We start from the raw sequence: 15,117 nt of genomic DNA, 5'->3' as shown, positions 1-15,117 counted from the left end.
TTTTGTTTTTAAAGGAAAGGAAACATTTAACAAAAAAATTTAAAAACCACTCTCAAATTATTTGGTTGTGGAGTAATATGAAGACCTTTCCCACTGGATGGGGAAGTCAGATTGAAATAAGAGGATGAATAGCTTTGACTTCACCATATGTAGTTCAAGTTGGGGCTAAGAGGTAGAATTTCAGGTTAGGAGAAATAAGGATAGAGAAAGGCCCTGTAGTTTTGGCACTGAAGATATTGCTTCCTTCTCTGGTAAATTGAATTTCTGCAGCCTGGGAAAGGCAGGACTCACACTAAAGGGAGCTTAATATGCGTGATCATTTCCTAGAGCTTAGAGAATAAGAGGAGAAAGGTGGGGTAACAGAAATAAAACTAAGAAATAAACAAAGGGTACATTTATTTGACTGAAGATATTTTTAAAGAACCTTGAAAACCACAGGAGCTCCTCAAGATGTTTATGTAATTGAATATAATTTATCTGGTATTGAAAGGAATAATAATCAAAACATTTTTCACTTAAGTGCATCTGGAGGCATATGAAATTAGACTCTTGATGGTGGCCTATGCTTGACTGTGTCCTCAGTGCTTTGTCCTCGGGCTGCGGACTGGAAGTGTGTCTTAGAGAGTAGGCATGGAGCACAAAATATTAAATGAACTTTACCATATTCAAAATGCCCAACAGTGTAACATCCTCCTTGTTTGGCAGGGAAAGGACTCAACATTTGGAAACTCAGCAGTGCATTAAGTATTTTAATAATCATTGTTGACACACAAAGCATATGGCCTTTCAGAACTCACTGGGTCAAGTGTTGAAGTCTTCTTCTAGGTTTCTAAAATGACTTTACAAAATTTAAACAAATTAAGGCACATTTCTAAGTATAATAATTCATGAGCTTTGTGTTATAAGCAAGTGAAGTAAGGTTTCTTAAAAGCATATCTACATAAAGGGAAAAGCAAAATCCATAGCCCCGAAAAAAAATTAATTTGCCTTTAATTAGAAGATCTCAAACCTCCCCATTAGCAGGGCAGTCTTGTGGATACCTTGTATTTATTGTTTACTCCTAACTATTCTTGCTCAGATGTCTCCCCTGCATCTCAGAAGCCTTTATTGTCTACCTGTTTATCATTTATATCAGTTATCTGTGACCACAATAATGCTGTGAAATAAGCAACTCTAACATTCAATATCTTAAGACAATAAGCATTTCATATTGCTCACAAGTCTGTGGGTTAGCAGGGCAGTTCTGGTCTCTGCTAGACTCAATCATGAGTATGTGGTCAGCTACAGGGTAGGGAGGGCTTCTGCTCATCATGGGTGGCCTCCCTCACATGTCTGTGGGTCAGCTGGCCAAGGGCTGATCTATTGGGACAACTGGGCTCTCCTTCGTGTGTCTCTTGCTTGCACAAGACTCTCACAGCCTTCCTTCTGGCCAGCTCAGGCATGCTCTCAGGTTTCCTGGGCATATTCTCATGGCCATCTCAGAGAAGCAAGAAAGTGGAAACATGCTGGCATTTTTTTTCAAGCTTCCGGTTTCATCACATTTGTTAACATCTCACTGGCCAAAGCAAGTCACACGCCAAGCTCCGAGTCAGAGTGGGAGGAGCCTACAAAGTTAAAGGGCAAAGGGTGGGAATACTGGGGGCCAGTATTTGGGGCTTTAATGACATCAACATACCCTCCTGCCCTACACCACCCCCAGCATTAATCAATCCCTTATCTGTACTACCTCTGTTCTGCACTTTTAGTTTTATTGTTGTATTCTTCCCATTGTATTATAATATAGTTGCTAATTTGTCTTCTCTAAGAGACTAGAGGGTCCTTATTCCTAAGTGCATTCATTCATAAGTATTTACTGACACATTGCTAAAAGTCTTATTTCTTTATAGATGCCACAGTGCCTAGCACTAGTCCTGACACATGATAAGTGCTCACCAAATATGTGTTGAATGAATCCTTATGTGAAAGTTCATACCCATATTAATCTCCTTCCCCTTCAGAAGAAAAGGGTGGAGACAGATGCCCCTTAGTATCCCAGTTGAGGAAGCCTTCCTGGCCTGAGCAACTGGTGAACCAGTGGGGACTTGCAATGAGGATCTCAGATGCTTTGAAACAGCTTTCTCTTCACATTCTCCCATTTCTTCCCTCCGGAACTTGGGTTTTTAATTAGCAATAATCATGCCTCCGATAAACCTCATTGGCTACGATACTGCCATTGTGCAAAGCTGGAACTTGAGTTTTCCTTTTTGTGTCTCCTTATTCCTCTCAAAGGAAGATAGAAAATTACTCCTTTTAACTAATTCTATCATTTTATAGTCTGTGCCCCCAAGCATCTTTGCCCAGAGTTTCTCTACTCTACAGTGGGAAATGATCAAGCTCCGGGATCTATTTAAGCTCACAGTATGGTCAGTTTGGGAGCAGCTAGATGGCTTCTATTCCCTGGTTTTCCTGGACCTGTAGACCAAAAATACAGAGGAATTCTTAGGAAATGTTTTATATAGCTACAGTTACAAGATCCTATTCATAAAGGATATTAATTCTATCAAAATTGTGTTAAATGCATTGGCTCATTGTTTTCCAATTCCATAGAATCTACAGGAAAAACTTGGGCTCTGGGTAGAATCATAATTTTGAGCTTCTTGATTTTCCAGTGACCAGTGTAAGTTGTTGGAGAGGCAGAATAGTATGGCTTTTGGAGGCAGGCCGGCTAATCCAGAATGGCAGCCTTGCTCATTAGTTACTTCCCCAGATGAATCCTCTTACCCTCGGCAGTCAGAGAGGGTAATAACAGAGGCTAAAAGAGAATGGCGGGCATGTGGTGAGTGAATTGTATTAATTGTTCAATTGTATCAATTGTGAATTGTATCTATTGTTAAATCGTTTCAACTGTTATATTGTTACAAATGGTAACAACTGTATCAATTGTTGCTATTATTATACCATGCCCTAGAATCTTATAAGCTGTGAATATAAGTAGTAGTATCAGCGGTAAAAATTAATGTTTTATATCAAATAATCTTCATTTTTATTTCTATTAAAAAATAAAGTCATTATTTCTAAAACAACTTTAAAGGTTATACTTTAAAATGGTACTTAGGCACTTTACCTTTTGAAATGGCCTGGAAAATTTCTTCATTCAGTCACCAAATATGTATTCAGCATCTGCTTTGTACCAGGTCACCAGGTGCCAAACACGCAGTGGTGATCAAGGTAGACATCATCCTTGCCTCCTGGTATCCTGTGGTGGAAGAACTATCACTAATGAGTCAGCATTACTCCCAGATTGCAGTTACCTACCTGGGAACTATAACTGCATGGATTATCTGAGATATACTGGTATTTGGCTGGCTTTCCCTGGTTAAAATATAGTGTGGTGATGCTTCAGATTGGAGGAAGGAGAAATTTTGACTTTACCCTTTTTAAAGTAGCTGTATTATTTTTAAAACTTGTTTCATTTTTTTAAGATTTGTTTTATTTATTAGAGAAAGAGAGCAAGCACACACAAGCATGAGTGGGGGGAGGGCCAGAGGGAAGGGAGAGCATGAGCCCAATGCGGGGCTTGATCCCACAACCCTGAGACCATGACCTGAACTAAAATCAAGAGTCAGAGGCTTAACCAACTGGGCCACCCAGGCACGCCTTAAAACCTTCCATTTTATTATCAAATAATGTATAGAATTGATATTTCTGAATCTTTTACTGACTTCACTCCATTTTGAACTACATGGCTGAGGGATAGAGGGAATATTGCTTGTGTACATACTCAGTAATAAAAAGTTGAGAGTTTATCAGCTTTTTAGGCTGTGTCACGGTTCTCTTATGTGGTATCCTCAGTTGGATCTTGGAACAGAGAAAAGGACATCAATGGAAAAGCTAGTCACATCTGAATAACGTCCGTTGTTTAGCTAATAGGATTGTGTCAGTGTTGGTTTCTTAAACAAATGTACCATGTTATGTAAGAGTCTGGCAGTAGGGAAGCTGAGTGAAGAATATACGGGAAGTCAGCTTCAAAGAAATATAGGGAAACAACAACAGGGAGAAGGTTATTCCTTGGCCACCGTGCATGTTTCCAGACTTCTCCCCATTGCAGTCATTTAGTGAATGCTTTGAGAGGAGAGGAATTTAAACTTTTGACTAACAAAAATAGGATGGCAAATCTGCTGTAAAGTCATCATATGCGGTGCTGTTGTTGAAGTCCTTTGGAGGTAAAGAATGGATGTTGTAGGATCTTCTCTCTTGCCTGGAATTTTCAAAGGTGTTTTCTTGTATGAGAGAGATAAGCCCTCTCTGGCAGATTTTAACCACTTAAGAGTCTGAGTGATTCAAAAGTTCCCTTTTACTTTCATAGGTACAAACACAAGTACGCCTTGCCAAAAAAAGCTTTGACAAATTGAAGATGGATGTGTGTCAGAAAGTGGATCTTCTTGGAGCAAGCCGATGCAATCTGTTGTCTCATATGCTAGCAACGTACCAGGTAACAAAGTGATGTTGGTTACAATGAACCAAGAATGTTACGAGGTTTAGGGGGACAGAAAGACGGTGTTGGAGCTAAAAGTATGGTTTGGGCATTTTAAAGTTCTGAATGTCTTTCTCACAATTTACTTTCCACACCTCTCCCTTCTAGTAGACCTGTAGTTTACTCAAACTGAATATTAGCTATTTCCTGTGCACACACTGTGCTTTCTCACTTTCCTGCATTTACTTAGGTGGTTCCGTCTGCCTGAGTGCCTTTCCCCTGCATTTGTACCTTTCCATAGTCCCTTCTATTTGATGTACCAGTCTGAGTATCGCATCCTTCAGAAAGCCTCCTCTGAACTCACTCCGTGTTGTGGCCTCTATTTCCCATGGCGCTGTCACTTACTCATCAGGGGGTCATAATTCAAGGAACTATTAATTTTTGTCTCCTTCTAGCCTGAGGTCCTTCAGGATGGTACTCCTATCCAACAACAGTGCTGTTAGGCACCAACTGAGTGTGGGAGACCAAATTCTGGGTGTTGTAGGAATATAAAAATTAGTAAGACCAAATTCCCTGTCCTCAAGGAACTGAAAGTTTCAGAAGAAAATCAGTGATAGTACATACAGTCTGACTCTATTTTCTGTACTTCAAGGAGAAAGCAGGGTATATGTGCTAAGTGAAATAAGTTCTACAAAATCCAATGAGGGTTTGAAGAGGGACAAATTCAATCAGTGGAGGGATCACAAAAGTAGATTGGTAATGATCCCTGGGTTTTGGGGGATGGATCACATGGGATAAGTACAGAGAACAGAGAGAAAAATGTCCCAAATGGTGGAGCATGATTAGCCATGGGAGGCAGTATTTGGGGGAGGTCTAAAGAGGGGCATAATGAGAAACAAGCCTGCAGAGATAAGTTGGAATCTTCTTGTGGAGGTCCTCAAAAGCCACAGATGGGCACCCTTCTCCAGGGCCTGTGGCTAGAACTGGGTATTCAAAACGTTAATAGCTGCACTGTCTTCCCTTACAGACCACTCTGCTTCATTTTTGGGAGAAAACTTCTCACACTATGGCAGCCATCCATGAGAGCTTCAAAGGTTATCAACCATATGAATTCACTACATTAAAGGTATGAAAGCCAGAGAGGCCATTAGAAAATCTTATGAAAAGTAATGTTTTGTTTACATCACAGACAAGTGTCCAGGGCGGCAATCATCATTATTCCAACAACTTCCAATGTCAAAGAGGGAACTGTGCCCCCTAGTATAGTCTTTTACTGAATCAGTATTCATCACAGCAATACAAAAACACAACTGGAAACTTGGGGTACATATTGCTGGAAGGTGAATTGTGGTAACTGGTCCTATTACTTTAAATGACTTGTTTGACGTTCTTAAAGGAAAGTTTGTACAAGTCTAGTATACTCCATTACTTTTTAATTATTCAAATATGCTCGCTTGAAAAGGTATTTTTCCTTCCTCTCTTACTTCTGACAAATGTCATTTTATTCTGTGAGTATCATCTAATACAGAATTAGGTTTTTCCATAAGACTACAGGAATATTTTCCAGTAGAAAAAACAACATTAAACTCAGTGATTTCTCAACTCAAAGGGGGATATATGCAAAATATCTGATTCTCAGGATTGCAACTGAATGTGAAATCATTTTGGTTGCTGACAGAGAATGCGTGTCAAGAAGGAAGTGACTTGGGTTCCAAAAGGATTTTGAGAATGAGAGAACACTAGGTACTTTGTGGCCAGGTCATATTTTGGGGAAAAAAAGACCAGGAAAGAACTAGTTAAAGATCACCTTGAAATTGCCTTCCTTCTAATTTTTCACGCAATTTGTAAATGACTGATCACCTTGCTTAAGAAAACATTAAAAAGCATTTTTTTTTTTTGCTTTAACACCTCTCTGATTCTGATTTTGAGATGTTTATAATGTTACTGCATCTATAAAAGTACTAAGACAGAAACCTTTAAGACCCTGGCCCTTTAAATGAAAGTCCCGAGAGGAACCCCAAACAGTGCACTCACCTTGAGATGCACCTGCCTGACTCCAGACAGGACATCTGGCCAGTGAGGTTTGTTCTCCATAATCCTCCTGTCACCTGGTCATTTGCTCATTTATTGGCACTCACTGACATGCTGCATGGTAACTGGATTCAGAATGTGCCCCCTCTTTACTCTCTCGGCTGGATTGTAAGCACTCAAGGGCAGGGACCTTTTATTTCTTACATATCCTCCTTTTTCCAGCCAAATGTTCTGTATCCAGTGAACCCAAAGGCTTTCTTATCACATCAGCAATATTACTGTCATTCGTAGGGCTATGTTCCTTCCCTATAATTTATTACTGTTTTCAGCACCTTAGGAAGCATCTATCCTGACCAAGCCAGATTCATTAAAATTATTACAACTCACACTCTTCACATTTCTTATACAGGCCTGAACAGAATCCCGTCACTTATTCTTTGATAAGGCAGTGTTTTAGGTATTAGGGTGTGTATGTGCATCAGATTTAATTTTGTAATAAACACAATTTCAAAATTTGTCTATTGAAAGATAACTGTGATAAGTCAGCTAGGTGAAAGATGGAATGATGCCTACTGCAAATACAATTTAAAAGAATTTCAGGTTTGCGTTAATTGCATATAAAGTACAATATGAAATTGAAGTTGTGCCACAAGCATGGAAGAATCCTTATGTGTTTCCCTGGCCTCCTGTGCTGAGGAAAATATGGCTCTTTAATTGTTGCCATGATATTTATCCTGCAGAGAGGATCAAGCTGATTATGTTAGAGGATTTCTGGGCAGAGAATTTAGTGAAAGTTTGATGGCAGTGGTTCAGGACATAATTACAAATATTTTGGGCACATGACGATCCATTGCCTTTTATATCCCCAGAGTCTTCCTTAAGTTATGGTTTAAGTAACAGTTTATGGTTTAATTGTAATATAAACTCAGTAGAAATAATATATCTGTTAAGGTATAATATAATTATAGTAATATTAAGAATGTTAAGTGTCCAGTAATCAACCAACTAACCTAGGCTGTTATTACTTTTCTAGAATGCTATTTGTCTAGGCTTTTCAATGATGTTATATTAGAATCACAAGCTAGTCACTAATTATTTTCTTTATGTGGACCTAAACCTGTATAATAGAATCCTGTTATCACACAGCTCATTACTGCATACATAGAGGCATATTACATATCATATTGTATGTCACGCAACATGAAAATGAAAACCACTGATCCCTTATGTATTACCATCAAGCATGAAGATATTACCTGACTTACCAACCTCTTGCACTAATATTTTTTTATACTTGCTTTGTATATAAAATATTTTGATTTGATTGAGTCATTTTCAATATATGTCATTTTCTTCTGAATGGCACTATATATTGATAATGGATATTTTGAAATTTAAATAAATATTTTCACAATTTATTTGTTCTCTGGATTTACCTAAGCAAATAGCCCCTGAAATGTCTTTTGGGACTCTGGCTGGAAAGAAAACATTGTCTTTGGAGAGGTTTGCCAAGCTCTGTTAATGAAAAGCAACCCATTTGTTTTCTTTGCTGCAGGGTGTATTCTGAGTGTTGGTAATTGTGCACTGCAGCTGGATTTCCTGACTGTTAGTTTTATGCTTGATGAAGGATGATAATTAATGTGTTAAACACTCGATGCATCCTGTTTGGAGGGAAGAGTCTTTTGCGGCAGAATTACAGGGATATAACTCATACCCCAGAAGTTTTAAGTTTTATTTCTAGTGAGCCTTTCTCCAGAAAATATGTGTCATTCTTTCCCAAAATAATTTTATTGTAAAAATGAATTGAGTCTCCACCTCTTACAACTTGAAAAATATCCAAGTGACTATGTTGACATTTTGCGAATATTTTGTGATAATGTTTTATGTGACAACTATTGCTTTTTTAACTCAGGCCTGATATGGTTCTATTAATTGTACCTTTATTGACATAATCCTTCATCATTTATATTTTATGATTTATAGATTTTTGTTACATTTTAAGTTTATGGGAAATTTAGCATTGAAATTTAATATTACAAAAAAATTTTTAATATTACAATTTTTTTTAATCTAAATGCAACAAAGCTCAAATTTAAAGTGGAGAGAACCATCTTTTTAAGTGGTTTCCAATAAAAGAAGCAATGTTCTAATCCCGTATTTTCAAACAGGATATATTCATTGTTTCATTAAAATGCTACCAAATACAGGTATTTTGCATGGGTTATTATTAATATGTTAATTTTATACTGATTCCAAATCATCTGAGAATGTCTTTCACATGGTAGAAATAGTCATGGAGATAGGAATGAGTATTTCTAGCCATATCTCAAAAGCACTGTCACTTTTTTAGAGAAAGTAATTTAGACTATGAGTTTAAAGCATTTTTTTAGAAAGCTAAATGAAATGCTTCTGTAGGAAAACAGTGCCCTGTCTTAAATTACCAACCCTCAGATGTGGTCATGTTTACTTCATCCTTCCAGGATGCCGTTTACTTACACATTTCCCCACAGATCCAAAACAGGCTTTTCAGAGAAAGCAAAATAAAACAAAAACAAAAGCAAAAGCAAAAGTAAAAAACCCCCTCTGGAGTCGAGTGGCTTTTCCCTGGAAAATCTAAAATTCTATTTGTATCAGTGGTCTTTTCTCCCTTTTTATGTGGGTGGAGTTAGATGTCTCTATAGAGAAACAAGCACTGGGGGCCCTTTGTAGAAGTGGACACACCCACTGGGAGCTGGTTGAGGGGAAGGCATGTCCTTCTGTGTTTTGTTAAAAGAGATCACAGTGCCTATATTTAATGAAAATGGCCGGTAGTAAAATGGATTTCTGTGATGTGCCCCATTCCAGTGTTTTTAGCAGGAAAGCCAGGTGTTCTACTCTGGGTACATGATAAAGCAAAGTATGTAAGGTCAGAAGCCCTGGAGACAGCCAGACCTGGCTTTAACTTTGGCTCTGTCACTTACCAGCTTCATAGTGGTGGCCCCAGTGGTCCCATGGTCGGGGTCACAGGGATGGATTCATCAAGAATTCTATAGTGGATCCAGAAAGCAGCCATTGGCAGTATCCATACAGAGGGTTTTGTTGAGGTTGCCAGGTTCTGTAGCCTAGTGTAAGTTACTTTCTTACTTACTGTTGTCACCCGAGATGATTAGTTCTGCAGTGAGTTTCGTAGGCAGGGCTGTGCATGGCAGTGGGATAGGCGTCACAGACCTCGCCCAGGATATCCCACTCCCTCCCTGACTCCCACAGAAGCCCGGGCAGCTCCATTTCCAAACCTGTGCTTTGGCCCTGCAGGCCCTGCTCTGGGCTGAGAGAATTCCCCCAGGGATAGGAGAGGGCAGGGCAGGCCTGCAAACAAGAAAGGCAGGGAGGCTTCCCACCCTGCAACAGGGCTAATTCTAAAAAAATGCACTTTGGCTTTGCAACTGGCTTTTGCCCTGCACCAGGATTTTTAACTAAGGAAACCCGAATTTGAAAACCTAACTCTGGGCATGTTCAAAAATAACCATTGAAACAGATGTGCCAATGTTCCCTTTCTTCTCTCTTGGGGTCTAGGACTTAGCACTGTTACATGGAACATCATTCTGGAGACCAAAATGCTTTTAGCTTTCACAATTCAAAAAACATCCTTCTCTAAATTTTGTTTTTCTCAAATTTGTATGCCTAACAGCCTTCTTCCACCCACCTCCACATTTCTCAGTTAATCACTTGAACATTTACCGACAAGCCACACGGCTCTGTAGTTACTTGCTTTGAAAATAAAGCCATAATAGTTTTTATGAAAATTGGGTAAATATCTCTGCGATGCTATTTTAGTTGCCAGTCCCAACATGGCAATTATTCATGGCGAGCATCCAGAATATCCTTGTAGACTTTCAAGTTTTCTCTCAGTGTCATTACTTTATACAGCATTTAGCAGAATGATTCTTCCCCCCAAGCTGCTCCAGGCCAGATCATTGCAAAATTGAGATGCATCCAAGTCCATGGGAGAGGAGAGGAGAGGGGGGCTGACCATGGCCACCACTGAGGTCTGAGGTGGGCAGGCCGGAGTGTGGTTGATCACCAGTCTGTCCATCCCTTGTGATGACTGGCATTGGTTCTTCCAGGCAGCTGGTAGCTCAGGCTCTCCTCATAACGATAAGGTTCCTCTCCATCCTCCAATTCTCATTCCCTTACTTTTACTCGAGGGGAAAGGAAAAATATTCTCATTGTGTGGGCAGTTACTTAATGCCAGAAATTCTGCTAAACGTGAGGTGAAGTAACGTCTCAGAGAACCTGTCATGGTATGCGTGACTCTAATGTGCCAAGGTTGGATATTATAATTAATAATACTGTTAGGTTCAGCACTAACATATAGAAAGTGCATATATTTTATCCTCAAATAACTTTGAGAAGTTGGGTCTACTTGGTTCCCCCCCGCCTCCGTGTTTCAAATGAAGAAACCGAAGCTCAGAAAGGTCTAGTCATCTGCCCAAGGCCACATGCCCTGTATGCAATAGCTCTGGGAACAGGGATGTTCATGCTTTTCCCACTCTGCCACATGTCATTTCTTCTAGGGGGTACTTCTGGCTGTGAGGCAAGGAGGGCAAGAGAGGGCACAAGTGCCACCTTTAAAAAGTCCAGTTGTAAACTTTCAATTAAAAGTAACAGTTTGGAGGCGCCTGGGTGGCACAGCGGTTGGGCGTCTGCCTTCGGCTCAGGGCGTGATCCTGGCGTTGTGGGATCGAGCCCCACATCAGGCTCCTCTGCTATGAGCCTGCTTCTTCCTCTCCCACTCCCCCTGCTTGTGTTCCCTCTCTCGCTGGCTGTCTCTATCTCTGTCGAATGAATAAATAAAATCTTTAAAAAAATAAAAATAAAAAAAAAATAAAAGTAACACTTTGAAATGTTTGCACATAGGCGAAAAACATCATCTGTGTAAGTCAGTCCCTCGGATACCTAGGAACCTAGAACCCTTCTTTGAGAGTTTGGAATGAAGTCTTCTTGATCTCTTTCGGCACTTCATATGAAGGAGTTCAGTAAATGTTCTTGGCTTGACTATTTCAATACTATTTCTTGACTAGTTGTAGAATTTTGAAGACCTGGATACAAATATTGCTTCTACCTGTTCGTGGTTGAATGGCCTTAAGCAAGTTACTTCACCTGAGTTTCCATTTCCATATCAGGAAACCAGGAATACAGTGTTTATCTGGGTTTTGTGAGATGTGTAAAACATGGAGTGCAGTACCTAACACAAGATGAGCCCTTAAGACATCTAATTCCTTTTAGACCTTTAAAAATTGTTGGTTGCTCATTTTGATTGCTCACTATGACCTTGGTACTGTGCAGAAGCATTAGCTCCATTAATCCTCAGCATTCCAAGGGATGTATACCTTGTCATTAACTGCATTGTTTTGAGGGGTGACCAGAAGCCCCCAAGGGGTGAAGACCCTTTTCCATGTCACGGCACTACTTGATCTATTTTCGTAGTGCATCTCTTTGCAGGACACCATGAGGCCCTCCCAGTAACAGTTTTCCATCGTATTTCAAAGAAGAAGATAATAGATCTTATTTATGATTGTGTTTATTTTTCTCTAATCTTACTAACTTTTTGTTCTACAGTACAATTCAAGAGTACCTTCTGGTCCTAGATTAACAGTGCTCCTTTTACAGTGTCTTTGTAGATTTCTAACTGCATGGGTGGGGAGGCCACGTGTGCTAAACGTCCATGAATTGTGTGTCTCCTACACATCATCACAGCCTCTGCTTTTTATTCCTCATGTGCTACCAATTATATAAACACAAACATACACACACCCAACCGAGTTCACCATCTTTTAACCATGCCTCACTATTTTCAGCACTTCTATTTCCTTTTATAGACAATCGCTTGGCACCTTCATATGCATACAGTATAATTAATGGAAAGTAGCCTAAGAAAAGTAAATGACGTAATTAAAGATTAGAGAAATGTTACTTGATTGTTACTCGATTGTCAAGGCTAAACTTAAACTTAGGTCATTATATTAGGGCTGGCTGCTAGCCTTTGGTCTGTGAAATTTGTTTTGCTGCGTAGTTTTGCTTTCATTCAGATGAATGTTGCTGTTGCTTTTATTTTCCTAATACAGGAAGTAGTAACTCCCATTATTATATTAAGCTGTTTCCTTTCTAAGACACTTTTGCAAGCTTAGTCTGCGCATTTCCTCTGTCACGCTGATCTTATATATTGTGTGTGTGCTTCCTGAAACCATTTAAGCATTGATGGAAACTATTAGCATGTCAGTGCAGCCTTAAACAGAGAAAGGTTACTTAGTCTGAAAACATTCTTTCCTCTGTACAAAACCTTTCGGTCTTGTAGGATGCTGTATTGCTGCTAATACATAGTGATTTTCACAAGCAATTTTAATGAGGGACCTAGTGGGGTTGGGATTTAGAAACAGAGTGTTTTGACGTTTCATTCCTGGGCGTGGATTTGAATGTGGCTTGTATCAGCCACTGATTCAAAATGGTTCCATCTGATGGCTGCCCTGTCTGTGCAGTCAGCCAGGCCTCTTTGATTCATTTTGCCTGAGCAGGTGTTCATGTCACAGAGAAAATGCTGTCACCCCTGACTTTTACGGATGCTGTAGGGTTAAGCGTTTTCAGCTGAGTTGTGGACTTTAAAATACTATAAAGAATTCACCTCCACCTTTTCATCAAACTTTGGAGACAGCAGTGGTTCACCGTGTACAATATCCTGTATGGGACAGTCACACCCAGGAACTATTGTTGAGAGGGGAAAGGGGACGTGATTAGTCCTCTGTGGTGTTTCAAAGTGCCTCTAAGTTTATTATCTATATTGTTTATCATCTTGGTAAGAAACAACCTCCAAATGTGTTGTTGTGGTTTTTTCCCATTGCAGTATGGAGGAGTATTTAGCTCAGTTAGATCTAAAACTCTTTCTTGCTTCAAAAGATGCCGCTTGAAAATATCCTAAAATTGACAATGGTGATGGTTGCACAACTCTGTGTCTATACCAAAAACCACTGAATCGTGTACTTTAGGTGGGTGAATTCTATGGTACATGAATTATTATATCTCAATAAAGCTGATGATAGATTTCCCACACAAGATTCCTCTTAGCTCAAAATTCTAATATTTAATGAGTAAGCCCAGGTGCTCAGTATTAACGTTGCTTGTAGTTCTATAATCCTTTTCCTGTTATTCCCCTGAGACTTTGCATTCCCTGGCTAAAGAGCTATGATTTTTAACCTTAAAGTTTAACTTTAGGTACATTAATTTAGTAACCAACAAGTATGTATTTAGCACCTCTCTTGAGCGGCAACAGCCAAATTGTTATAGGGACAATGGTAATAGCAGGAAGAGAGGAGAAATTGTAACAGGAATTATTAATAATAAAGTAGCAATTGGAACTGTAGCCATTCTGTTGGTGAAGCACAATAGTGACTTAACTGTGACTGTGGTGACAGGGAGCCAACAATTGAGTCCCTGCTAATGGCCCAACAGGGAAGGGGTTGAAAAGAAGGAAGGAGCGGTTTACATTACAAAGGGATTGTCTGAGAGCTGCTGGAGTGTGGTTATGAGGGGAGGTCGGGCTGGAGACAGAAGGGATGATAACCATGGAGCTGTCAAGGGCATCTCAGGGGCTTAGGCAAGCGCTGTGGCAGTTAGACGCACCCGGCTGAGAACAGACATGTCCTGGCCAGGCCTAGTGCTGATTGAGAAAAGGGAAATGCAATGAGAAGATAATTGAGCAAACCAGGAGGCCTGGACAAAGCGTCGCAGAATTGAAAAGTGCGTCTTGGGGCCATAAGAACCTTAGCTGAAAATACTCCTGGCTTCACTTTCACAAGGACTGGACCACTCTTTGGGGAACAAAGCTGCTGGAAGTGTGTGTGTGTGTGTGTGTGTGTGTGTGTGTGTGTGTGTGTATAGTGTGTCTGTGTGTATGTGTCTATGTATGAATAAAATGCTGTGATTGGCAGATCTATTGAAAACAGTAAGTCTTTGACATCTGTTGAACTTGTCCTTATGGTTGCGTATTTCCAAAATGCACACACACATGCCCAGCTTTTACCAGATGCTTTGGGGTATATGATTTTAAAAAAAGAAGAACATCTAGACTACAGTCCATACTCCAGTTGCCTCGTGTGTTCCAATACTGTCCTTTATCACATTTCCCCCTCCAGCTGATAATCATGGATCCCATTTAGTTGTCATGCATTGGAGAGATATAAAGGGCAAAATAATATGATGAAGCCAGTGGGGCACAATGTTAAATATTGATGAATGTGGGTAAAGAAATGTTACCCCTGTGTGACCCCTGCTGACCTCTGTATCTTGATCTCCTAAGACTTGTACTTTTGCCCGCTACATTATAATCCCAGTGGATTCATTGTGTTCCTCGACCAAGCCAAGCTAGTCCTTCCTTTAGGCCTTTGCCCTCAGGCCTCCATTTCTCCCTGAGCTGCACAGAATGGCTCCTGCATATCATCTGACTCTCAGCAGAAATGTCACTTCCAAGAGAGGATGTTCTTGCTAAATGAAGTAGTGAAGTAGTATCACTTTGTATCCCCCATGTTAACTCCCTGCCTAGACCCATCACTAACTAGTAATTCTGTTTGTCTTGTTCACCATTGTATCTCCAGCACCCAAAC

General features: G+C 39.9%; 1 protein-coding gene, 1 long non-coding RNA gene and 1 pseudogene across 21 annotated transcripts in view; 1 reads left to right on the top strand and 2 right to left on the bottom strand.

Annotated features, from left to right (window-relative positions):
• The window catches only part of ICA1 (islet cell autoantigen 1), a 138,626-nt gene that overhangs the window by 93,617 nt on the left and 29,892 nt on the right, over positions 1 to 15,117 (top strand). For all 20 annotated transcript variants that reach the window (XM_057304179.1, XM_057304181.1, XM_057304180.1 and 17 more), the window contains 2 exons: positions 4,346 to 4,471; positions 5,481 to 5,579. In XM_057304179.1, the coding sequence (XP_057160162.1) occupies positions 4,346 to 4,471; positions 5,481 to 5,579 (225 nt within the window). The remainder of the gene's footprint in view (positions 1 to 4,345; positions 4,472 to 5,480; positions 5,580 to 15,117) is intronic.
• On the bottom strand, positions 735 to 9,772 carry LOC113260576 (uncharacterized). Its single transcript, XR_006410299.3, has 3 exons — positions 9,445 to 9,772; positions 3,104 to 3,235; positions 735 to 2,451 (listed from the first exon to the last, which is right to left on the bottom strand). It is a non-coding gene; the product is annotated as an uncharacterized LOC113260576 (long non-coding RNA).
• LOC113267334 (U4 spliceosomal RNA) lies at positions 2,152 to 2,224 on the bottom strand (annotated as a pseudogene).

This window comes from Ursus arctos, unplaced genomic scaffold (assembly GCF_023065955.2).
Source record: "Ursus arctos isolate Adak ecotype North America unplaced genomic scaffold, UrsArc2.0 scaffold_3, whole genome shotgun sequence".
Classification (NCBI taxonomy): Eukaryota; Metazoa; Chordata; class Mammalia; order Carnivora; family Ursidae; genus Ursus; species Ursus arctos.
The sequence above is the reverse complement of the archived record's forward strand: the minus strand, read 5'-3'. Positions and strand labels throughout refer to the sequence as shown.